The 12,017-nt window shown below is 43.1% G+C and overlaps 1 protein-coding gene across 1 annotated transcript in view; it reads left to right on the top strand.

Moving 5' to 3' along the window:
* Nucleotides 1-643: 643 nt before the first annotated feature.
* The window catches only part of DSG2 (desmoglein 2), a 48,033-nt gene continuing 36,659 nt past the window's right edge, over nucleotides 644-12,017 (top strand). The window contains exon 1 of the mRNA XM_059040264.2: nucleotides 644-768. Within this exon, the coding sequence (XP_058896247.1) occupies nucleotides 730-768 (39 nt within the window). The 5' untranslated portion in view covers nucleotides 644-729. The remainder of the gene's footprint in view (nucleotides 769-12,017) is intronic.

Here is a 12,017-nt window from a genome sequence, read left to right as displayed (position 1 = left end):
TAGTTAACAAGGGGTCGAAGAACTGTCCATTTGGATAATGTGTGATTCTTCTAATAACCGCTTGTCCCTGAGCCAGACAAGCAGCAAACCTGTGGGAAGCACTGAAGGGGCCAGGGGAAGAGGTGAGAAGCCTTCGCGGAGATAACCACCTGAAATCCTGCTCCAGAACCTTCGCTCCCGGAGAGCGGTCCACACGCACCTGGCCGCGGTGAAGACGCGGGTCCGGGCGTCACTCGTCTTTCTCCTCCGCGCCACCTGGGCCTCGCGCAATTACAAAGCGCTAGACCTTCCGGCGGCCTCAGCCGGCCGGGCCGGCGCACTGGCCGCCGCGGGCCTCGGCTGCAGAGCCGGGCCACCCTCCGGCGAAGAGTGGGGTGGGGAGGGGAGGACGTCGGGGCGGGGCCTGCCACTCCAAGTCCCCAAGCCGGGGACGTCACGGCTCCAGGTGCGTGTGCGGCGGGGGGCGGGAGTCCACCGTGCGCCTCCCTCCTCCACGCAGGTCCCACCTCAGCGCGAGCAGTTCGGCTGGGCTCCGGGCTCCTGGCTCCGGGCTCCATTTTCTCGCGGAGGCCACACCTGGAACCGCGCCTTTGGGCGGGGCCGCGCGGCCGCCGCGGGGGAAGGGACCCTCGGGCGGGGGCGCCGGAAAGGAGCGGGCGCGCGCGCGGGGACGCCGGGAGCCGGCAGCGCCGAGGGGTGCTGGTGGCCCGAAACGGAGGCTGCGACGCGATGGCGCTGGGCGCGGGCGGTGCGCTGCTGATTCTCCTGGTAAGTGCGGGGAGCAGGGGCGCGGAGCCTCGGGCGGGCCTGGGCCGTTGCGGGCGCCGGGCCCGCGCCCCGACCTGCCCGCTTCCGCCGGGCAAGTATCGGCCCGCCCTGCGCTCCCTCTTTGTGCCCCGAGGTGGGAAAGGGCCGAGCAGGCGGCGGCGAGCGCGGACCCTGCGGCTCCGCTGGGAAGGAGCGGGCGTGGGAAGCTGGCTGAAGTTCCGTTTTTCTTGCCGCCACGCACAAGCCCTGGCGCGTTTCTCTATCTGCGATCCGCGGGTGTAGTGAGCCCTGGAGCGGGGACACCTTTCCTGGAGGTCGAGGGCTTTGTCCGGAGTCTCCTCAGACGGCAACATGGAGGCGGTGGGAGCAGCGGCCGCGCCTCCTTCCCGGGGCTCCCGCCACCCGGGCGCTGCAGTGACCTGGGGAAACACCTGTATTCCTAGACTGCAGACAAGGGCCCCAAATGGTTCTTTAATGTATTTTACAAAGTGTAATTTTTTGGTTAAAACCACGTTACTTTTGAAATCACCCACATATAGTCTGAACTTAAAGTTCCCAAAGTTGGTGTTTTAAAACAGTCGCCTAGTATTAAAGGTAATGAACATATGTAATAGTTTTAAGATTTTTTTTCATTTTAAAAGATTACAGAAAATCGATATGTAGCGCCACAGTCAAACGGGATTTTCAGAGGTTCTTAAAGGAACTGGCAAACAGTGTTCCATCTCTCGATCTGCATTTCTTATGCCTGGCTTCTACATTCAGATGGGTTTTTTAATATGTTTGTTTTGTTTGTTAAAGGAATTGTACATAATTAAGAAGTGTATCTGCTTTATAAGGGTTTGCTAGATGGGTTTTGATAAAGTGACAGTTATCCTATTCATATAGGCGTGCATTCACCTTCCAGAGACTTAACAAATGTATGTTCACAGAGATTAGATACAAAATCATACTGCTTTCTTATGTAATGGTGAAAATAAAAACTACAAGTACATTCACTGTATTGAAAGCGCTAACTTCCAAAAGATTGCCTTCTCTCTATCCCAGAATTACAATGAAAGAGGGAAAATATTTTTTTCCTTTATATATATATATATATATATATATACATCTCACACAGGAAGAAACATGAATAATGAAATCTAGGGATTTCAGTGAACTCTCACTTGCGTGCTATTTAGGACCTGCGGAGACCTTTGGCACACCAGTTAATTTTCATGCTTTTTATCCATTTCATTTTGCCTAAGTCATTGAGGTAATTTGCAATTCAAGTTTATTTAGTTAATAAAACTTTTCAAAGATAATTTGTGGTTTCCTTTTTGGCCTCCAGAGGAGCAAAGCAACTAGTTCCCTCATCATGGTACTTCCTGACTAAGGAGATTACAAAACTAGCATAGCACCTAACTTAGTTTGAGGGTTAAATATTAAATCCTAGAAAAGAAATTGCCTTTGTTCTCAAATGATATAACAAGCAGGCCAATTCAAGTACATTTACAGAGAAATAGGTATATAATTTAGGCATAATTTTTACTTTAGCAATTCAGTATTTTTACTTTATTGAGCAGTGATTGACTACTCCTTTAAAAAGAGATCATAGGGCTTCCCTGGTGGCGCAGTGGTTGAGAGTCCGCCTGCCGATGCAAGGGACACGGGTTCCTGCCCCGGTCCGGGAGGATCCCACATGCCGTGGAGCGGCTGGGCCCGTGAGCCATGCGCTGAGCCTGCACGTCTGGAGCCTGTCCGCAACGGGAGAGGCCACAACAGTGAGAGGCCCGCGTACCGCAAAAAAAAAAAAAAAAAAAAAAAGTGATTATAACTAACTAAATAAGCAAAATTCTTGGACACTTCTTTGTATTTTCTGCAATACTTTGCATGATATAAATTTGAGTATGTTTATTTTTGGTCAGAGAACAGTGGGCAGTTCAGCATTTTGCCCCTGATGTGTTTGAAGTTGGAAGTATAGATTTTAGTGAAGAATATTTGGAAGCAGCTATGCTGACAGAAGTACTTCTCCAGGACACAGCTCTTTTATAGAAGGTAATAGAAATTGTAGTGCGTATGGGTCAGGGTTCTAGTTGTAGATCACAGAATTCACTCTAGCTAGTTAAAGCAGGAAGATATTTATTTCAGGGCATTGTGTTGATTGCATCCATGTGGCAAAGACTGAGGAAACGCTCCATTTTGAGCTGTCAGTAATGACTTCAAAGCCATCCATCCATCAGAGCCTAAGCACTTAGGGAGCTGCTGCCTCTCCTGTGATCAGGAACCAACACTGTCACCTGGCTGTGTGGAAACGGCCATGATCAGGGTGCCACTTTTGCTGCCAGCTCCAAACCATGCCACGTTTGCTAGGATGCATACCAGCGAAATGTGCCAGGACTCTGCATCTTGGTACCCATGAATCTAGTATGGAATCTACTGGATGAACACTAGAGCCCAGAGTAAGATAGCTGCAAAAACCCAGCTCCATCCACATCTATGCTTGCCAGCAAGAACAGCAGACACGTAGCTTCTGCTTCACTTCCTTCTTTCACATCTCATGTAGATGCTGGTTGTTGAACCTAAATCACATTCAGAACATTAGCTGCTGGGAGTCTATGATATGTGGTCTCTAGGCTTCCTCTGAAGTTCAGGGAGATAAACCAGAAGCGAGATGTTGAGTGGCACCCACATAGCTATCACACAGATAGAGCCCAACTCTATCAAAATGGGAAATAGAGGTAATATTGTAAATAAAGTCAGAGAACCTTTCCTCACCAAGAGTTCTTTACCTGGGATTTACCGACTCCCAAATGGTCCATACATAGAATTCAGAAGGTCCTTAGACATGGCTGGGAATAAATTACGTACCTGTTCTCACTAATGTTTAACTGAAATTTAACATTTCTTTAAATAATGTGTAGGAAAGACACTGCAATAGCATAGCAGTACTTGTGACTTTAGACAATAGAATTCACAGATATTTTCACGTAATACTAGAGGTATCTTAAAATACCATTTTTCTCATCATTAATAGACTTTTTACTATATTTTATTACTTAACGTGTTGATAATGAAGTACATGACATGACTGCATCACAAATTGGTGTTTTTAAAAAAATTCTGATAACCATTTCAATGTAATTGAGTTCATTCATAATTCGATGTTTTTTACTTTATAAATTTAAAAACATTATTCTGAGAAGAGGTCCACAGGCTTCAACACCCTGCTAAAGAGGTCACTTGGGGGAGAGATTTTCTGGTGGTTGCCTCAGTTTTGCCTTTGACTAATTAAGCTTGTCCTTCAAAATCAAACTACATTTTAAAGATTCAGTGGGAGCAAATTATACTGTGAACGGTTGTGTCTACTAATATGTTAGTTTGTTAGGGCTGCTATAACAAAGTACCAGAAACTGGGTGACTTAAAACAGAAATTTATTTTCTCACAGTTCTCGATGCCAGAAGCCTGAAATTAAGGTGTGGGCTGAAACCTACATGTTTCCTTCCTTGCCTCTTCCTGGGGTTGGGTGGTTGACCACCAATCTCTAGGATTCTTTGCCTTGTCGGTGCACACTCCAGTCCTCTGTCTTCATGTGGCATTCTTCCTGTGTCTCTTCATATCAACTTCCCTCTGTGCATGTCTGAGTCTGTGTCCAGATTTCCCTTTTTTATAAAAACACTGGTCCTGTTGGATCAGCGCTCACACTAATGACATCAACTTGGTTAAATCTGCAAAGACCCTGTTTCAAAGTAAGGTCACATTCGGAGGTTCTGGGGGTTAGGACTTCAATATATCTTCTTTTGAGAGACACAATTCAACCCATAACAAGTAGGTTCAACTATCTATAAATTATCAACAACTTTGGAGTTATACTTAAGGTTCTAATATGCAAGTGGATAACAGATTTTAGAATAAACTCAAGTATAAGTGAGATGGTAAATATTGAAGCTTATAAGAATAATCAGTTATATTCAGGGATTTTAGAAATGTATGATTTCACATTTGTTTTTGTTTCTAAAAAATTAATAGGTAATGGGGAAATGGCAACTCTTAACAGAAGTTTCTTTAATTATAAACTTAGGGGAAAGTACTTTACAAAAAGACATGAGCATTAATTTCATTTACATTCTCCCTGATCATTAGAAATACCTGATGAGCTAAATTTAAATCTCCAAGGTTAAAGTCCAGAAATGTATATTGATAGAAACTTCCCAGTTAATCTAATAATTAGACAGGTGTGAGAGAATTACCAATCTAAATTTTGCAAAATAGTTTATTCATGAATGAAGCATACAAATATTTATATGGAAAAGAAATTACGCGGTGCCCTACCGCAGTGCCCTACCCTCGAGCCTGCTGCCTCCTCCCTACGCAGAGCATTTCCTCAGGATTCTAGCTTAGCACTTCTACAGTTTGTGCTTTGAGAATGCATCCTTCCAGCTACTCAGACTTAAAATTTTTATACCCTCTGATGCCGTCCCCTGTCCTCCACACGCAGGGCACTGCCAAGCGCTAATGTCGTCCCCATAAAGACTGTTGCCTCCATCCACCCATCCCGGTGCCATTACCGTATTACGGGCTCTCAGCACATCTGTTCTGGCTTATTTAACCTTCAAACTGTCTCCTGCCTCTCGTCGTGGAGCACTGCTAAAAAAAATCTCTCCGAAGCTCTGGGGGCATAGTATCGCTCATCAGAAGCTGATCCTTTTAGGATCAATGAAGATCCTTAGCACAACTTTTTGTCCTTATTTCCTACTCACTACCGACACACGGTCTAGGTGTCAAATTGCATGCCTTCCTGTTCTTTGCCCTCCCTCTGCAAGTTCTGGCCGGTGCGGTCTTTAAAGCAGATCATTTCCTTCCGCCTCCCATCTGCTCCCGCACCTAAACCTCTCCGGATTTCTCTAGAAGGAGGTCATTTCTGCCTTTTCTGAGCTCCCCAGAACTGCTTTTGCAGCTGCCCTTCACACAATGAATTTTTTCTACCTTTGTTATAGTAATTTATGTACACTTTATCTCTCCTGCTAAACTTCTTTAGAACTGGATCTACGTACCATTTATCTATACTAGCTCAATGCCTTGGACGCAGAAGAATCCTTTAAAAACCTAAAAGCTAATGTATCTTTCTATGTTTGGAAAAAGGTGGAATAATAATCTGAATTTCATTTGTTGAGAAGAAACATTTAACGCTCAGATAGTGTGGGTGTTAAGTTTTTGTTTGACCTTTAACACATTCGGCATTACCAGGTGTGCTTTCGCTATATGCCAAACAGCCTTCTAGATGCTTGTGAGCTGTCCCACTATCATGAAGCCTACAGTGGGGGAAAGGAGAATGTAGGGAAACTAATTTGACATTTTTTGAGCACCCACTATGTGCCAGTAACTGGATTTACTGGATTTAACATTTACATTAATGTTATTAATGGGTGAATCTGGGTAGAACCCAAGTCCCCCGACACCAAATGCCTCTGTCAATCCAAAGGCATCACTGTGACCTCCTTTACAAGCAGTTTTCTATAGTTAGTCATACGTAAGGCCTGAACTTCTGGAAGTAGATAATTGGTTCCATTTCATTATAAGATACCTTTTTTTTTTTTTTTTTTTTTTTGCGGTACGCGGGCCTCTCACTGTTGTGGCCTCTCCCGTTGCGGAGCACAGGCTCCGGACGCGCAGGCTCAGCGGCCATGGCTCACGGGCCCAGCCGCTCCGCGGCATGTGGGATCCTCCCGACCAGGGCACGAACCCGTGTCCCCTGCATCGGCAGGCGGATTCTCAACCACTGCGCCACCAGGGAAGCCCTAGAATTATTCTAGAAAGGAAAAAAAGGAGAAGAAATGTAAATTGAAATTTGCCTAATTGCACAGTCCTGCAGAAGTATTCTAAACAACTTTCTAAAACCATTGATTTTTCACTGTTCAGTTTTGCCAGTCCACTTATTTGAAGCCAATTGAAAATGCCTGTTTTCCACTTTGGACCTTGGAGTCAATTGTTGGTCAGTTTCTGGTAGTTCCTGCAGTTTGACTTACTGACAGGACAGTGCCATCTAGTGATGAAAAAGGACAGTTTGAAGTTCTTGGTTTTCTTAAGCTTCTGGGGGGGAAGAAATCTGGTTTTCTTCATTCTATTCTTTTAGTGTAATTTCCAGGAATATATTGCAGCAAAAGGGTGGAAACAGGCCATCATTTTTGTTTAAGAAGTTATGTATTATGTAGATGTATCTGAAAAGATATATTTTACAGATTTGCGTGTATTTTGCCTGATTCCAAAAGCATTTGTAGCAATTATAGAAAACGCCAATAGGGCTTCCCTGGTGGAGCAGTGGTTGAGAGTCCCCCTACCGATGCAGGGGACACGGGTTTGTGCCCCGGTCCGGGAAGATCCCACATGCCGCGGAGCGGCTGGGCCCGTGAGCCATGGCCGCTGAGCCTGCGCGTCTGGAGCCTGTGCTCCGCAACGGGAGAGGCCACAACAGTGAGAGGCCCGCGTACCGCAAAAAAAAAGAAAGAAAAGAAAAGAAAACACCAACAAAATGTTAACATATTTCAAAAATGATAAATGCTCAGGATCAGTAAATCTTCAGCTAGAAGAAGAGGTATGAACCAGGAGGAAACACTGTTTAAAGCAACTTTATTGTAGTTGATTACTACTTGTAAAGTGGAAAATCTTCTTGTGATGGGAATAACTCAGTTGCTGAATTTCCTTATTTGCAATATATCGTTTCACACATCTCTGTAATTAAGGGCTAATTCTCCAGTCTATGAATTATGCAGGCTCTCCTTCCCTTTCCTTTGCTACTCTGTTTTGTTTTTGTTTTTGCGGTACGCGGGCCTCTCACTGTTGTGGCCTCTCCCTTTGCGGAGCACAGACTCCGAACGCGCAGGCTCAGCGGCCATGGCTCACGGGCCCAGCCGCTCCACGGCATGTGGGATCTTCCTGGACCGGGGCAAGAACCCATGTCCCCTTCATCGGCAGGCGGACTCTCAACCACTGCGCCACCAGGGAAGCCCATACTACTCTGTTATTTTACACAATTGTTTTCAAAAGTGGGGTCTCTGGACCAGCAGCATCAGCATTACCCGGAAACTTGTTAGAAATACAGATTTTTATACCCCACCCCAGCCCTACTGATTCAGAAACTCAGAAGTCTTGTGTTTCAGCAAGAAGATTCACGTGCCACTCAAGTTTGAGAACCACTGTTTATTAACATCCCTATTAGAAAATAATTGGGAATGGAAAAAGAAGATTAAATATGAAAATGCCTACTTTTAGCTATTTATTAGCAACTCTGATTTTTTTTAATGTTTTAGGGGCCAAGGAAATTGACTAAATAAAACAATGTTGACTTTTTTGGGTCTTCTGTTTATTTGTCTATGCTCAGTTAAAAATAGGAGCTGTCCATGATTACACAAAAGGCAACTTGAAAGGACAGTTCACAACATGCTCTAACAACTCAAGTGTAGCACAGCATTGCTAACTCTGTATTTTAAAATTCTTGGCACCAATGAATGTTTCCAAGAAAAATATCTCCCCCTTTAAAGTTAACTTTAATATGACTCACCCCAAATCATATTTATTACATTAAGATTAGCCCAAACATCTAAAGAGCAGGCAAAAGATTATGGTCAATTTATAGAATTTATGATCAATTATAGAATTTATGTCAGACTTAAAGTATATAATTTTACTATCTAAAATTCAAATTCAGAGTTGAAAAATTAAAGTTCAAAATATTGCTTTTCTTGGTTGTTGAGTTTTTTTAAACAGCAGCCATGAAAACAAATGTATGTTTAAACTAGCTGTTGAGTGAGGCTGCCCTAGGAATTATACTTATGTATGGGTCATTTATAAGTTGGATTTTTAAGTTGGGAATTTCTAAATATGGTATAATGTTTAGCCATAAAATAAATTTTATAGACCACATCTCCTCCTTCAAAAAAAAAAAGACCAGAGGAAAATAGTATGAAGTATGATAGGTGAAATTCTAACATAAGTCTGATAAACATCAGGTTTATCAGACCTTCATGTGGAAACAGAGTCTACTAAGGACCAGTTCTGTCTATACAATTAGAAAATTCAGGATATGTAATCAGAGGAAATAAACAAGTGGCATCCATGACCTTTATTTTATCTCATTTTATTTCCTTTAAATTATTTTAGCCAAAGCTGGAAACACTTTAAGAATGGGTTGGGTGTAAGCCAGGGACCTTAAGAGCAATTTCTGATTCTGCCTTCTGTACAATGAAAGGGAGAAACAGAATTTTTTTTTTTTTTTTTTTTTTTTTTTGAGAAACAGAATTTTTAAACATTCTGTGTGGTTGGAAGGGTGGGTAGGAAAGGGAAGTAACAGTTTTTTCTGTGATTGTCGGGGGTGGGCATGAGGTTGAAGAGCAACAGCGGGCATGTGTTAGGTCACCTCTGTTTGGGTGCCAAAGATCACCCGTTGACCACCCTGCTAAAGTAGGCTAAAGTTCTTCCTGGCTGAATGGAAACAATAAGCCATTATAATGCCTCAAAGTTAAAACAATATTTTAAACTACTTTGTACCCCTCTACATCTCATCTTCAGTAAGTTATCTATTGGTCTGAGATATTAAAGTTTAAGGAGTCACCTAACCTTGGACTCAGAATCACAAAAGAAAGCTTCAAAATCCTCTACTTCAGGCTGACAGCCTATTAGCCAGGAAGAACTGTCATCACTGACTTGTAAGTCCTCCAGGATTCTGTTTGTTAAACTCATCAAGGTGAGTTCAGAGCAGGAAGTCTTTTCTAAAGGTGCCGACCTTGGGAACGGAGTCATTGACTGATTGTATTTTTTCAGTGATATTTGACCTTCCCTCATGGCTCTGCCTAAAAGAAAAAAGAAAATTATTTTCTTTCCAGTTACCAAGAAGGCCAGTTTTTACAGGATGCATGGGATCTAACGGTAGAAATTTTTAAATTTTTTTTTTGTAAACTTCAGTAAATTGGGAAAGCTTTTGAAGGATTTTTCTGGTTCATCTAAAAACACTACTTCTTTGACTACAGAGACTAGAAGCTTACTTTTCTTCTTCAGTCTTAAAGGCATGTCACACATGACATTTTTCTATCACCAAGTTCCTTGTGAGAAAAAAGAATGACAGATTTCATAGTTGGGAGAAACCATAATGGTCACCTTGTACAGACGTCCTTCCAATGCTTGAAATCCTTTTACAGCATCCCCACAGGACATCACTCAAACATACAGAACTGAAAATGTTCAAAGGGAAGTGGGAAGGGGTGGGAATGGAGGACTGAAGACAGAGTGTGTCATTTATTCCATTTATATTGTCTGCAATGTGCTACCAGTTTGGAAATTTACATAAATCCATGGTCCTCCAGAACTTGCATGACCTTCTTGACCCTAGCTATTACAGTAACTTGCAATCAGAGAAACATGGTCTAAGTTAGGGTTTCTCAACCTTGGCACTTTGCATTTAGAGCCAGATAATGCTTTGTTGGGGGAGGGGCTATCCTGTGCATTGTAGCATGTTGAGCAGCTTCTCTGGTCTCTACCCAATACTTGCCAGTAGCACTTACTTCCCCCCCACCCCACCCCCGACACACGCACTCTGGTTTGATAAACAAAAATGTCTCCACACTTTACCAAATATCCCAGGTGACCACAGGATGTCACAGGAAAGGGGCGGGGGAATTTGTGTGCACAAAATCTCCCCCAACTGAGAACTACTGTCCTAAATTAAGAATGTGTGCTGTGAGATACACATTCCTAAGGAAACATCCAAATCATTTACTTTAGGAAGGAGTAGTTAAGATCTTAACTATTTCCTTCGTCAAATAAACAAACAGTTCCACAACTGACAAAATGTTGGTACAACTCTCTTGGGTTGTTTGTACCATGAATGTGGAGCAAATATTTCAGTCTATCATGTCTTTATTAAGTGTCTGTGAAAACAGGCTATTGCAATAGATGCTCTAAACTGCAAACAGCAGAACTATTAGGTAGATTCCAAAAACCCTCAGCTTTAAGGTGCACATCAATTTTGGTAACTTTTTAGTGAAGTGTACTGAATTACTGAATTTTCAAAAACCGAACATACCATGTAACCAGCAACGAGATCAAGAAACATAACCGGCACCCTGACACAGTCTTCACTGAATCCCTCCCCTCTACCACCACCACCTTGACCATGGCGCTCTCATTCCCACCTCCTGGTCTGGCTATTACTTTTGCAGGGCTCCACCTGACTTGCTCCCTCACCCCATTCCGGTCTCTATGCAGATGTAACCTCCTCTGAGAGCCTCTCCACGGTCTTAACTCTCTCTACCACCTTGGCCCTGCTTTAATTTTCTTTACAACTTTTATCACACCCTACTTTTGTCTGTCTCCCCAACATGTAAGAATCCAAGAGGACAGGAACATTGCAGGAGCTTGGGAAATTGAAGGCATGGATAAATCCAGATTTCAGAAATTTTAAGATGAGGAAAATGCAAGTCTTAGAAATGAGGAAATACATCATAATTGTATTCACCGAGTACCTGCCATGTGCCAGTCATTGCAATAAATACATTTATGTATTATTTCTTTTAATTTGTATAATAACTCTGAAAAATGGTACACATTAGGCTGCTTTCAGATGTAAGGACCAAAACCCAACTAAAAGGTTAATTAAAAAGAATGTTTAATATCGCATAACAAATGATCAAGAGATGGGGTGGCTCCAGATTTGACCAATTTCATAACTCAAAGATGTTATGGTTTCAGTTTGTCTTCTCTGCCATTTTATTAGCTTTCTACTCATGGTCACAGATGGCCGTTGCGATTCCAAATGTCACATCCTTGCTCAGCAGTCTCCAGAAGCAGGTAAAAAGAGAGGCTATGCATGTTTTTCTTCTTATCAGAGAGAAGAATCTTTTTCCAGACTCTCCTGATATCTCATTGGCCAAATTCTCTTACACATTGTTATAGACTGAATGTTTGTGTCCTCCCAAAATTCATATGGGATAGTGTTTGAAGATGGGATCTTTGGGAGTTAATTAAGTTTAGATGAACCTTTTGCTACTGAAAAATAATTAAAACACAGCCTCTGGTAAAACAAAGTTAATAAAAGCTCTATCTTTATTACCTCCCCTTTAAAGTGGCTGAGGAGGTCTTCCCCGGTGGCGCAGTGGTTGAGAGTCCGCCTGCCGATGCAGGGGACGCGGGTTCGTGCCCCGGTCCGGGAGGATCACACATGCCGCGGAGCAGCTGGGCCCGTGAGCTGTGGCCGCTGAGCCTGCGCGTCCGGAGCCTGTGC

Source organism: Kogia breviceps, chromosome 15, assembly GCF_026419965.1.
Source record: "Kogia breviceps isolate mKogBre1 chromosome 15, mKogBre1 haplotype 1, whole genome shotgun sequence".
NCBI lineage: Eukaryota > Metazoa > Chordata > Mammalia > Artiodactyla > Physeteridae > Kogia > Kogia breviceps.
Note: the sequence above shows the minus strand (reverse complement) of the source record. Positions and strands in the feature narration are given on the sequence as shown.